The following is a 13,910-nucleotide window of genomic DNA, read 5'->3' on the forward strand; positions in this document are numbered from 1 at the left end:
GTGTTCAAGCGTAGATCTAGCTTGGCTATGATATTGTGAATATCTCTGTCTGTGTGTTCAAGCGTGGATCTGGCTAGGCTATGATATTGTGAATATCTCTGTCTGTGTGTTCAAGCGTAGATCTGGCGTGGCTATGATATTGTGAATATCTCTGTCTGTGTGTTCAAGCGTGGATCTAGCTTGGCTATGATATTGTGAATATCTCTGTCTGTGTGTTCAAGCGTGGATCTGGCTTGGCTATGATATTGTGAATATCTCTGTCTGTGTGTTCAAGCGTGGTTCTGACTTGGCTATGATATTGTGAATATCTCTGTGTGTGTGTTCAAGCGTGGATCTGGCTTGGCTATGATATTGTGAATATCTGTCTGTGTGTTCAAGCGTAGATCTAGCTTGGCTATGATATTGTGAATATCTCTGTCTGTGTGTTCAAGCGTAGATCTGGCTTGGCTATGATATTGTGAATATCTCTGTCTGTGTGTTCAAGCATGGATCTGGCTTGGCTATGATATTGTGAATATCTCTGTCTGTGTGTTCAAGTGTAGATCTGGCTTGGCTATGATATTGTGAATATCTCTGTCTGTGTGTTCAAGCATAGATCTAGCTTGGCTATGATATTGTGAATATCTCTGTCTGTGTGTTCAAGCATGGATCTGGCTTGGCTATGATATTGTGAATATCTCTGTCTGTGTGTTCAAGCGTAGATCTGGCGTGGCTATGATATTGTGAATATCTCTGTCTGTGTGTTCAAGCGTGGATCTAGCTTGGCTATGATATTGTGAATATCTCTGTCTGTGTGTTCAAGCATTGATCTGGCTTGGCTATGATATTGTGAATATCTCTGTCTGTGTGTTCAAGCATGGATCTGGCTTGGCTATGATATTGTGAATATCTCTGTCTGTGTGTTCAAGCGTGGATCTAGCTTGGCTATGATATTGTGAATATCTCTGTCTGTGTGTTCAAGCGTAGATCTGGCTTGGCTATGATATTGTGAATATCTCTGTCTGTGTGTTCAAGCATGGATCTGGCTTGGCTATGATATTGTGAATATCTCTGTCTGTGTGTTCAAGCGTGGATCTGGCTTGGCTATGATATTGTGAATATCTCTGTCTGTGTGTTCAAGCGTAGATCTGGCTTGGCTATGACATTGTGAATATCTCTGTCTGTGTGTTCAAGCATGGATCTGGCTTTGCTATGATATTGTGAATATCTCTGTCTGTGTGTTCAAGCATTGATCTGGCATGGCTATGATATTGTGATCATCTCTGTCTGTGTGTTCAAGCGTAGATCTGGCTTGGCTATGATATTGTGAATATCTCTGTGTGTTCAAGCGTGGATCTAGCTTGGCTATGATATTGTGAATATCTCTGTGTGTGTGTTCAAGCGTAGATCTGGCTTGGCTATGATATTGTGAATATCTCTGTCTGTGTGTTCAAGCGTGGATCTGGCTTGGCTATGATATTGTGAATATCTCTGTGTGTTCAAGCGTAGATCTGGCTTGGCTATGATATTGTGAATATCTCTGTCTGTGTGTTCAAGCGTGGATCTGGCTTGGCTATGATATTGTGAATATCTCTGTCTGTGTGTTCAAGCGTAGATCTAGCTTGGCTATGATATTGTGAATATCTTTGTCTGTGTGTTCAATCGTAGATCTGGCATGGCTATGATATTGTGAATATCTCTGTGTGTGTGTTCAAGCGTAGATCTGGCTTGGCTATGATAGTGTGAATATCTCTGTCTGTGTGTTCAAGCGTAGATCTGGCTTGGCTATGATATTGTGAATATCTCTGTGTGTGTTCAAGCATAGATCTCGCTTGGCTATGATAGTGTGAATATCTGTGTGTGTGTGTTCAAGCGTGGATCTGGCTTGGCTATGATAGTGTGAATATCTCTGTCTGTGTGTTCAAGCGTAGATCTCGCTTGGCTATGATATTGTGAATATCTCTGTCTGTGTTCAAGCGTAGATCTGTCTTGGCTATGATATTGTGAATATCTCTGTCTGTGTGTTCAAGCATGGATCTGGCTTGGCTATGATATTGTGAATATCTCTGTCTGTGTGTTCAAGCGTAGATCTGGCATGGCTATGATATTGTGAATATCTCTGTCTGTGTTCAAGCATGGATCTGACTTGGCTATGATATTGTGAATATCTCTGTCTGTGTGTTCAAGCGTAGATCTCGCTTGGCTATGATATTGTGAATATCTCTGTCTGTGTTCAGGCATAGATCTGGCTTGGCAAACACATTCCTGCTGCGGAGGGAGCTGGTAGGAACGTGTTGGGTTGCTCTGTCAATGGCCTGCAGGGTCAACAACGGCCAGGGCAACGTGGTGTATTCCGCAAATATGCCCGACTGTGAGGGCGGGCACACGCCGGCGTGAGTAGGTGAAACGTTGAGTTTTATAAGGACACCACCGGGTGACCAGCCCCTCCCCACCCAGCCCCACCCCTCCCACCAGCCCCACCCAGCCCCTCCCCATCCTCCCAGCCCCACCCTCCCCACCCAGCCCCACCCCTCCCACCAGCCCCACCCAGCCCCTCCCCATCCTCCCAGCCCCACCCTCCCCACCCAGCCCCTCCCTCCCCACCCAGCCCCTCCCTCCCCACCCAGCCCCTCCCTCCCCACCCAGCCCCTCCCTCCCCACACAGCCCCACCCTTCCCTCCCCACACAGCCCCTCCCTCCCCACCCAGCCCCTCTCCCCACACAGCCCCACCCTGCCCACCCTCCCCACCCAGCCCCTCCCTCCCCACCCAGCCCCTCCCTCCCCACACAGCCCCACCCTCCCCACCCAGCCCCTCCCTCCCCACACAGCCCCTCCCTCCCCACCCAGCCCCTCCCTGTACGACGGACGGACACAATAATCCCCTGTGGGCCGGTGGAACCAGGTGCTTCCTACCAGTTTAACAAATCTTGCTGTGGTTTTCCCACCAGATGACGATTTGCTTGTGTTGCAATCGAAAACTTCGAATCTAAATGGACCGTTCGTGTCGTGTTGGATACGGCGCGATTCAGGCAGCAAACGACAACCGCTAGAAACGATGTCTTTATTTCACCGGGTGTAGTAAAAAAAACAAAAGGCACACACATTGTGAGCTGCTACAAACTTTGACCAGAGGACACCCAAAAGGCCCTTTTCGTTTTGACACACACACCACACACAGACACACACACCACCATGCACCCACACTACACACACCACCACGCACACCACCTACACACACCACGCACCCACACCACACACACACACACCACCACACACACCACACCACCACACACACACACCAACACACACCACCACACACACCACCACACACACACACACACACCACCACGCACCCACACACCACACACACACACCACCACGCACACACACACCACCACACACACACCACCACACACACACCACACACACATATCACCACACACACACACCCACCACCACACACGCCACCACACACACACCACCACACACACACACCACCACACACACCACCACACACACACACCACCACACACACCACCACACACACCCACACACCACCACACACCACCACACACACCCCCACACACCACCACACACACCCCCACACACCCCCACACACACCCCCACCCCCACACACCCCCACACACACACACACCCCCACACACACACACCCCCACACACACCACCACACACACACCACCACACACACACACCACCACACACACACACCACCACACACACACCACCACACACATACACCACCACACACACACCACCACCACACACATACACCACCACCACCACCACACACACCACCACCACCACCACACACACACACCACCACCACACACACACACCACACACACACACCACCACACACATACATACACCACACACACACACCACCACACACACACCACCACACACACACACACACCACCACACGCCACCACACACACACGCCACCACACACACACACCACCACACACACCACCACACACACACACCACCACACACACCACCACACACACCACCACACACACACACCACCACACACCACCACACACACACGCCACCACACACACCACACACACACCACACACACACCACCACACACACACACCACCACACACACCACCACACACACACACACCACACACACACACACCACCACACACCACCACACACACACACCAACACACCACCACACACACCACCACACACACCACCACACACACACACACACCACCACACACACCACCACACACACACACACCACCACCACCACACACACCACACACACACCACCACACACACACACACACCCCCCACACACACACACCCCCACACCACCACCCCACACACACACCCCACACCACCACCACACACCCCAACATGTGTGTCTCTGTGTGTGTCTCTGTGTGTCTCTGTGTGTCTGTGTTAGCTCTCTCTGCGTGTCTCTCTCTGCGTGTCTCTGCGTGTCTCTGTGTGTCTCTCTGTGTGTGTCTCTCTCTGTGTGTCTCTGCGTCTCTCTGTGTGTCTTTGTGTCTCTCTCACTGTGTGTCTCTCTCACTGTCTCTCTCTGTGTGTGTCTGTGTGTGTCTCTCTGTGTGTCTGTGTGTCTCTCTGTGAGTGTCTCTCTCTCTCTGTGTCTCTCTCTGTGTGTCTCTGTGTGTGTCTCTGTGTGTCTCTCTCTGTGTGTCTCTGCGTCTCTCTGTGTGTCTTTGTGTCTCTCTCACTGTCTCTCTCTGTGTGTGTCTGTGTGTGTCTCTGTGTGTCTCTGTGTGTGTCTGTGTGTGTCTCTCTGTGTGTGTCTGTGTCTCTCTGTGAGTGTCTCTGTGTGTCTCTGTGTGTCTCTGTGTGTCTCTCTGTGTGTGTCTCTGTGTGTCTCTGTGTCTCTGTGTGTCTCTGTGTGTCTCTGTGTGTCTATGTGCGTCTCTGTGTGTCTCTGTGTGTCTCTGTGTCTCTCTGTGTGTCTCTCTGTGTGTCTCTGTGTGTCTCTGTGTGTGTCTCTGTGTGTCTCTCTGTGAGTGTCTCTCTCTGCGTGTCTCTCTGTGAGTTTCTCTCTCTCTGTGTCTCTCTCTCTCTGTGTCTCTCTCACTGTGTCTCTCTGTGTGTCTCTGTGTGTGTCTGCGTGCGAGGGGGATCACAAAGTCCGTGTCAGTGTGAGTCAAAGTCGGCGTCTGGCAGGACGGTGATGGCGAGTTTCATCTCTGTGTGTCTCTCTGTGTGTGTCTCTGTGTGTCTCTGTGTGTCTCTGTGTGTCTCTGTGTGTCTCTGTGTGTCTCTGTGTGTCTCTGTGTGTCTCTGTGTGTCTATGTGCGTCTCTGTGTGTCTCTGTGTGTCTCTGTGTCTCTGTGTCTCTCTCTGTGTGTCTCTGTGTGTCTCTGTGTGTGTCTCTGTGTGTCTCTGTGTGAGTGTCTCTCTCTGCGTGTCTCTCTGTGAGTTTCTCTCTCTCTGTGTCTGTGTCTCTCTCTGTGTCTCTCTCACTGTGTCTCTCTGTGTGTCTCTGTGTGTGTCTGTGTGCGAGGGGGATCACAAAGTCCGTGTCAGTGTGAGTCAAAGTCGGCGTCCGGCAGGACGGTGATGGCGAGTTTCATCTCTGGCCACCGGAACTCACGCGGCAGGTTCACCTGCACACAGACACAGGCAAAGGTCCCCCGCGTAGCCTCAACAGACCGCTGGGGCAAGTGCTGATCGTAGTAGCAGCAGCAGCAGCAGCAGCGCCTATGAAGGCTACCGGCACTGTGGCTACACACACAGAGGGGGTGGGTGGGTGGCCAGCACCACCACGCCCGGCCATCTTTGTCTCCCCAGTGTCACACACAGACACACTCGCACCTACTCACCCACTCACTCACCTACTCACTCAGCCACTCGCTCAGTCACTCACCTACTCACTCGCTCAGCCACTCAGTTACTCACTAAGTCACTCACCTACTCACTCAGTCACTCACTCAGTCACTCACTCAGCTACTCACTCACTCCCCCACACACAAAGACAAAGATCCCCCGTGTAGCCTCTAACAGACTATAGGGGCAAGTGCTGTCAGCAGCAGCAGCGCCTATGAAGGCTACCGGCACTGTGGCTACACACACAGAGGGGGTGGGTGGGTGGCCAGCACCACCACGCCCGGCCATCTTTGTCTGGGTGAGTGAGCGTGTGGGTGAGCGTGCGTGTGGGTGAGCGTGTGGGTGAGTGAGCGTGCGGGTGAGTGAGCGTGTGGGTGAGCGTGTGGAAAGTGGGTGAGTGGGTGAGCGTGTGGGTGAGTGAGCGTGTGGAAAGTGGGTGAGTGGGTGAGCGTGTGGGTGAGTGAGCGTGTGGGTGAGCGTGGGTGTGGGTGAGCGTGTGGGTGAGCGTGTGGGTGAGCGTGTGGGTGAGTGAGCGTGTGGGTGAGTGAGCGTGCGGGTGAGCGTGTGTGTGGGTGAGCGTGTGGGTGAGCGTGCGGGTGAGCGAGCGGGTGAGCGTGCGGGTGAGCGTGTGTGCGGGTGAGCGGGTGAGCGGGTGAGCGTGTGTGCGGGTGAGCGTGTGTGCGGGTGAGCGTGTGTGCGGGTGAGCGTGTGTGCGGGTGAGCGTGCGGGTGAGTGAGCGTGTGGGTGAGTGAGCGTGTGGGTGAGCGTGTGGAAAGTGGGTGAGTGGGTGAGCGTGTGGGTGAGTGAGCGTGCGGGTGAGCGTGTGTGCGGGTGAGCGTGTGTGCGGGTGAGCGTGCGGGTGAGTGAGCGTGTGGGTGAGTGAGCGTGTGGGTGAGTGAGCGTGTGGGTGAGCGTGTGGAAAGTGGGTGAGTGGGTGAGCGTGTGGGTGAGCGAGCGTGCGGGTGAGCGTGTGTGGGTGAGCGTGTGTGCGGGTGAGCGAGCGGGTGAGCGTGTGTGCGGGTGAGCGTGTGTGCGGGTGAGCGTGTGTGCGGGTGAGCGTGTGGGTGAGCGTGTGGGTGAGCGTGTGTGTGAGCGTGTGGGTGAGCGTGTGGGTGAGCGTGTGGGTGAGCGTGTGTGCGGGTGAGCGTGTGGGTGAGCGTGTGGGTGAGCGTGTGTGTGGGTGAGTGTGTGTGTGAGCGTGTGGGTGAGCGTGTGGGTGAGCGTGTGGGCGAGCGTGTGTGTGTGTGAGCGTGTGGGTGAGCGTGTGTGTGAGCGTGTGTGTGAGCGTGTGTGTGAGCGTGTGTGTGAGCGTGTGGGTGAGCGTGTGGGTGAGCGTGTGGGTGAGCGTGTGTGTGAGCGTGTGTGTGAGCGTGTGTGTGAGCGTGTGGGTGAGCGTGTGGGTGAGCGTGTGGGCGAGCGTGTGTGTGTGTGAGCGTGTGGGTGAGCGTGTGTGTGGGTGAGCGTGTGGGTGAGCGTGTGGGTGAGCGTGTGTGTGAGCGTGTGGGTGAGCGTGTGTGTGGGTGAGCGTGTGGGTGAGCGTGTGGGTGAGCGTGTGGGTGAGCGTGTGGGTGAGCGTGTGTGTGGGTGAGCGTGAGGGTGAGCGTGTGCGCACCTCTTCGAGGCCCGGGAGCTCTTCCAGGTCCCTGAGCAGCTCGTCCGCACGCTCAGTGGGCAGCAGCACCTACAGTGACACACACACAGTGACACACACACACAGTGACACACACACAGTGACACACACACACACACAGTGACACACACACAGTGACACACACACAGTGACACACACACACAGTGACACACACACAGTGACACACACACACACACAGTGACACACACACAGTGACACACACACAGTGACACACACACACAGTGACACACACAGTGACACACACACACAGTGACACACACACACACAGTGTCACACACACAGTGACACACACACACACAGTGACACACACACACAGTGACACACACACACAGTGACACACACACACAGTGACACACACACACACAGTGACACACACACAGTGTCACACACACACAGTGACACACACACACACAGTGACACACACACACACAGTGACACACACACAGTGACACACACACAGTGACACACACACACAGTGACACACACACACACAGTGACACACACACACACAGTGACACACACACACACAGTGACACACACACACACAGTGACACACACACAGTGACACACACACAGTGACACACACACAGTGACACACACACAGTGACACACACACAGTGACACACACACAGTGACACACACACAGTGACACACACACAGTGACACACACACAGTGACACACACACACACAGTGACACACACACACACAGTGACACACACACACACACAGTGACACACACACACACACAGTGACACACACACACACAGTGACACACACACACACAGTGACACACACACACACAGTGACACACACACACACAGTGACACACACACACACAGTGACACACACACACACAGTGACACACACACACACAGTGACACACACACACACAGTGACACACACACACACAGTGACACACACACACACAGTGACACACACACACACAGTGACACACACACACAGTGACACACACACACAGTGACACACACACAGTGACACACACACACAGTGACACACACACACACACACAGTGACACACACACACAGTGACACACACACACACACACAGTGACACACACACACACACACAGTGACACACACACACACACACAGTGACACACACACACACAGTGACACACACACACACAGTGACACACACACACACAGTGACACACACACAGTGACACACACACAGTGACACACACACAGTGACACACACACAGTGACACACACACAGTGACACACACACAGTGACACACACACAGTGACACACACACAGTGACACACACACAGTGACACACACACAGTGACACACACACAGTGACACACACACAGTGACACACACACACACACAGTGACACACACACACACACAGTGACACACACACACACACAGTGACACACACACTGACACACACACAGTGACACACACACACTGACACACACACAGTGACACACACACAGTGACACACACACAGTGACACACACACACACAGTGACACACACACACACAGTGACACACACACACACAGTGACACACACACACACAGTGACACACACACACACAGTGACACACACACACACAGTGACACACACACACACAGTGACACACACACACACAGTGACACACACACAGTGACACACACACAGTGACACACACACAGTGACACACACACAGTGACACACACACAGTGACACACACACAGTGACACACACACACACAGTGACACACACACACACAGTGACACACACACACACAGTGACACACACACACACAGTGACACACACACACACAGTGACACACACACACACAGTGACACACACACACACAGTGACACACACACACACAGTGACACACACACACACAGTGACACACACACACACACACAGTGACACACACACACACACAGTGACACACACACACACACAGTGACACACACACACACACAGTGACACACACACACACACAGTGACACACACACACACACAGTGACACACACACACACACAGTGACACACACACACACACAGTGACACACACACACACAGTGACACACACACACACAGTGACACACACACACACAGTGACACACACACACACAGTGACACACACACACACAGTGACACACACACACACACAGTGACACACACACAGTGACACACAGTGACACACACACAGTGACACACACACAGTGACACACACACAGTGACACACACACAGTGACACACACACACACAGTGACACACACACACACAGTGACACACACACACACACAGTGACACACACACACACAGTGACACACACACACACAGTGACACACACACACACACAGTGACACACACACACACACAGTGACACACACACACACAGTGACACACACACACACAGTGACACACACACACACACAGTGACACACACACACACACAGTGACACACACACACACACAGTGACACACACACACACACAGTGACACACACACACAGTGACACACACACACAGTGACACACACACAGAGTGACACACACACACACAGTGACACACACACAGTGACACACACACAGTGACACACACACAGTGACACACACACAGTGACACACACACACACAGTGACACACACACAGTGACACACACACAGTGACACACACACACACAGTGACACACACACACACAGTGACACACACACAGTGACACACACACACAGTGACACACACACAGTGACACACACACAGTGACACACACAGTGACACACACACAGTGACACACACACAGTGACACACACACACAGTGACACACACACAGTGACACACACACAGTGTCACACACACAGTGTCACACACACAGTGTCACACACACACAGTGACACACACACACACACAGTGACACACACACAGTGACACACACACACACAGTGACACACACACACAGTGACACACACGCTCAGTGGGCAGCAGCACCTGCAGTGACACACACACAGTGTCACACACACAGTGACACACACACACAGTGTCACACACACACACAGTGACACACACACAGTGTCACACACACAGTGTCACACACACACACAGTGACACACACACACACAGTGACACACACACACACAGTGACACACACACACACAGTGACACACACACACACAGTGTCACACACACAGTGACACACACACACACAGTGACACACACACACACAGTGACACACACACACACAGTGACACACACACACACAGTGTCACACACACACAGTGACACACACACAGTGACACACACACAGTGACACACACACACAGTGACACACACACAGTGTCACACACACACAGTGACACACACACACAGTGACACACACAGTGACACACACACACAGTGACACACACACACAGTGACACACACACACAGTGACACACACACACACAGTGACACACACACACACAGTGACACACACAGTGACACTGACACACACACACAGTGACACACACAGTGACACACACACAGTGACACACACACACACAGTGACACACACACACACAGTGACACACACACACACAGTGACACACACACACACAGTGACACACACACAGTGACACACACACAGTGACACACACACACACAGTGACACACACACAGTGACACACACACAGTGACACACACACAGTGACACACACACACACAGTGACACACAGTGACACACAGTGACACACACACAGTGACACACACACACAGTGACACACACACACACAGTGACACACACACAGTGTATACACACACACACAGTGACACACACACACACAGTGACACACACACACACACACAGTGTACACACACAGTGACACACACAGTGTACACACACACACACAGTACACACACACAGGTCACACACACGGTGTACACACACACTCACCTACACACACAGTGTACACACACACACAGTGTACACACACACACAGTGTACACACACACACAGGTCACTCACCCGCTCACCCACACTCACCCACACACTCACTCACCTACACACTCACACACACAGTGTACACACACACACACAGGTCACTCACCCGCTCACCCACACACTCACTCACCTACACACTCACACACACAGGTCACATACACACACACCTACACACACACAGTGTACACACACACACCTACACACACACAGTGTACACACACACACAGGTCACTCACCCGCTCACCCCACACTCACCTACTCACCTACTCACTCACTCACCTACTCACTCACCTACTAACTCACCTACCTACTCACCTACTCACTCACTCACCTACTCACTCACCTACTCATTCACCTACTAACTCACCTACCTACTCACCTACTCACTCACTCACCTACTCACTCACCTACTCATTCACCTACTAACTCACCTACCTACTCACCTACTCACTCACTCACCTACTCACTCACCTACTCACTCACTTACCTACTCACCTACTCCCTCACTCACCTACTCACTCACCTACTCACTCACCTACTCACTCACTCACCTACTCACTCACTCACCTACTCACCTACTCACTCACCTACTCACCTACTCCCTCACTCACCTACTCACTCACTCACCTACTCACCTACTCATTCACCTACTCCCTCACTCACCTACTCACTCACCTACTCATTCACCTACTCACCTACTCATTCACTCACTCACCTACTCACCTACTCACTCACCTACTTACCTACTCACTCACCTACTCCCTCACTCACCTACTCACTCACTCACCTACTCACTCACTCACCTACTCACTCACCTACTCATTCACCTACTAACTCACCTACCTACTCACCTACTCACTCACTCACCTACTCACTCACCTACTCATTCACCTACTAACTCACTTACCTACTCACCTACTCCCTCACTCACCTACTCACTCCCTCACTCACCTACTCACTCACCTACTCACTCACCTACTCACTCACCTACTCACTCACTCACCTACTCACTCACCTACTCACTCACCTACTCCCTCACCTACTCACCTACTCATTCACCTACTCCCTCACTCACCTACTCACTCACCTACTCATTCACCTACTCCCTCACTCACCTACTCACTCACCTACTCATTCACCTACTAACTCACCTACCTACTCACCTACTCACTCACTCACCTACTCACTCACCTACTCATTCACCTACTAACTCACTTACCTACTCACCTACTCCCTCACTCACCTACTCACTCCCTCACTCACCTACTCACTCACCTACTCACTCACCTACTCACTCACCTACTCACTCACTCACCTACTCACTCACCTACTCACCTACTCCCTCACTCACCTACTCACTCACTCACCTACTCACCTACTCATTCACCTACTCCCTCACTCACCTACTCACTCACCTACTCATTCACCTACTCACCTACTCATTCACTCACTCACCTACTCACCTACTCACTCACCTACTTACCTACTCACTCACCTACTCCCTCACTCACCTACTCACTCACTCACCTACTCACTCACTCACCTACTCACTCACCTACTCATTCACCTACTAACTCACCTACCTACTCACCTACTCACTCACTCACCTACTCACTCACCTACTCATTCACCTACTAACTCACTTACCTACTCACCTACTCCCTCACTCACCTACTCACTCCCTCACTCACCTACTCACTCACCTACTCACTCACCTACTCACCTACTCCCTCACTCACCTACTCACTCACTCACCTACTCACCTACTCATTCACCTACTCCCTCACTCACCTACTCACTCACCTACTCATTCACCTACTCACCTACTCACTCACCTACTCCCTCACCTACTCATTCACTCACTCACCTACTCACCTACTCACTCACCTACTCCCTCACCTACTCACTCACCTACTCACTCACTCACCTACTCACTCACTCACACACCTACTCACTCACCTACTCACTCACTCACCTACTCACTCACTCACCCACTCACTCACTCACACACCTACTCACTCACCTACTCACTCACTCACCTACTCACCTACTCATTCACCTACTCCCTCACTCACCTACTCACTCACCTACTCACTCACCTACTCATTCACCTACTCCCTCACTCACCTACTCACTCACCTACTCACTCACCTACTCACTCACCTACTCACTCACCTACTCATTCACCTACTCACCTACTCATTCACTCACTCACCTACTCACCTACTCACTCACCTACTCCCTCACCTACTCACTCACCTACTCACTCACTCACCTACTCACTCACTCACACACCTACTCACTCACCTACTCACTCACTCACCTACTCACTCACTCACCCACTCACTCACTCACACACCTACTCACTCACCTACTCACTCACTCACCTACTCACCTACTCATTCACCTACTCCCTCACTCACCTACTCACTCACCTACTCACTCACCTACTCATTCACCTACTCCCTCACTCACCTACTCAC

At 52.2% G+C, this 13,910-nt stretch overlaps 1 protein-coding gene across 1 annotated transcript in view; it reads right to left on the bottom strand.

Annotated features, from left to right (window-relative positions):
* Positions 1-5,448: 5,448 nt before the first annotated feature.
* The window catches only part of LOC144740349 (suppressor of fused homolog), a 60,847-nt gene continuing 52,385 nt past the window's right edge, over positions 5,449-13,910 (bottom strand). The window contains exons 13-14 of the mRNA XM_078623220.1: positions 7,446-7,514; positions 5,449-5,613 (exon numbers count right to left, since the gene is read on the bottom strand). Of these exons, the coding sequence (XP_078479346.1) occupies positions 5,530-5,613; positions 7,446-7,514 (153 nt within the window). The 3' untranslated portion in view covers positions 5,449-5,529. The remainder of the gene's footprint in view (positions 5,614-7,445; positions 7,515-13,910) is intronic.

The sequence above is a fragment of the Lampetra planeri genome, unplaced genomic scaffold (genome assembly GCF_965212315.1).
Source record: "Lampetra planeri unplaced genomic scaffold, kcLamPlan1.2.h2 scaffold_208, whole genome shotgun sequence".
Classification (NCBI taxonomy): domain Eukaryota; kingdom Metazoa; phylum Chordata; class Hyperoartia; order Petromyzontiformes; family Petromyzontidae; genus Lampetra; species Lampetra planeri.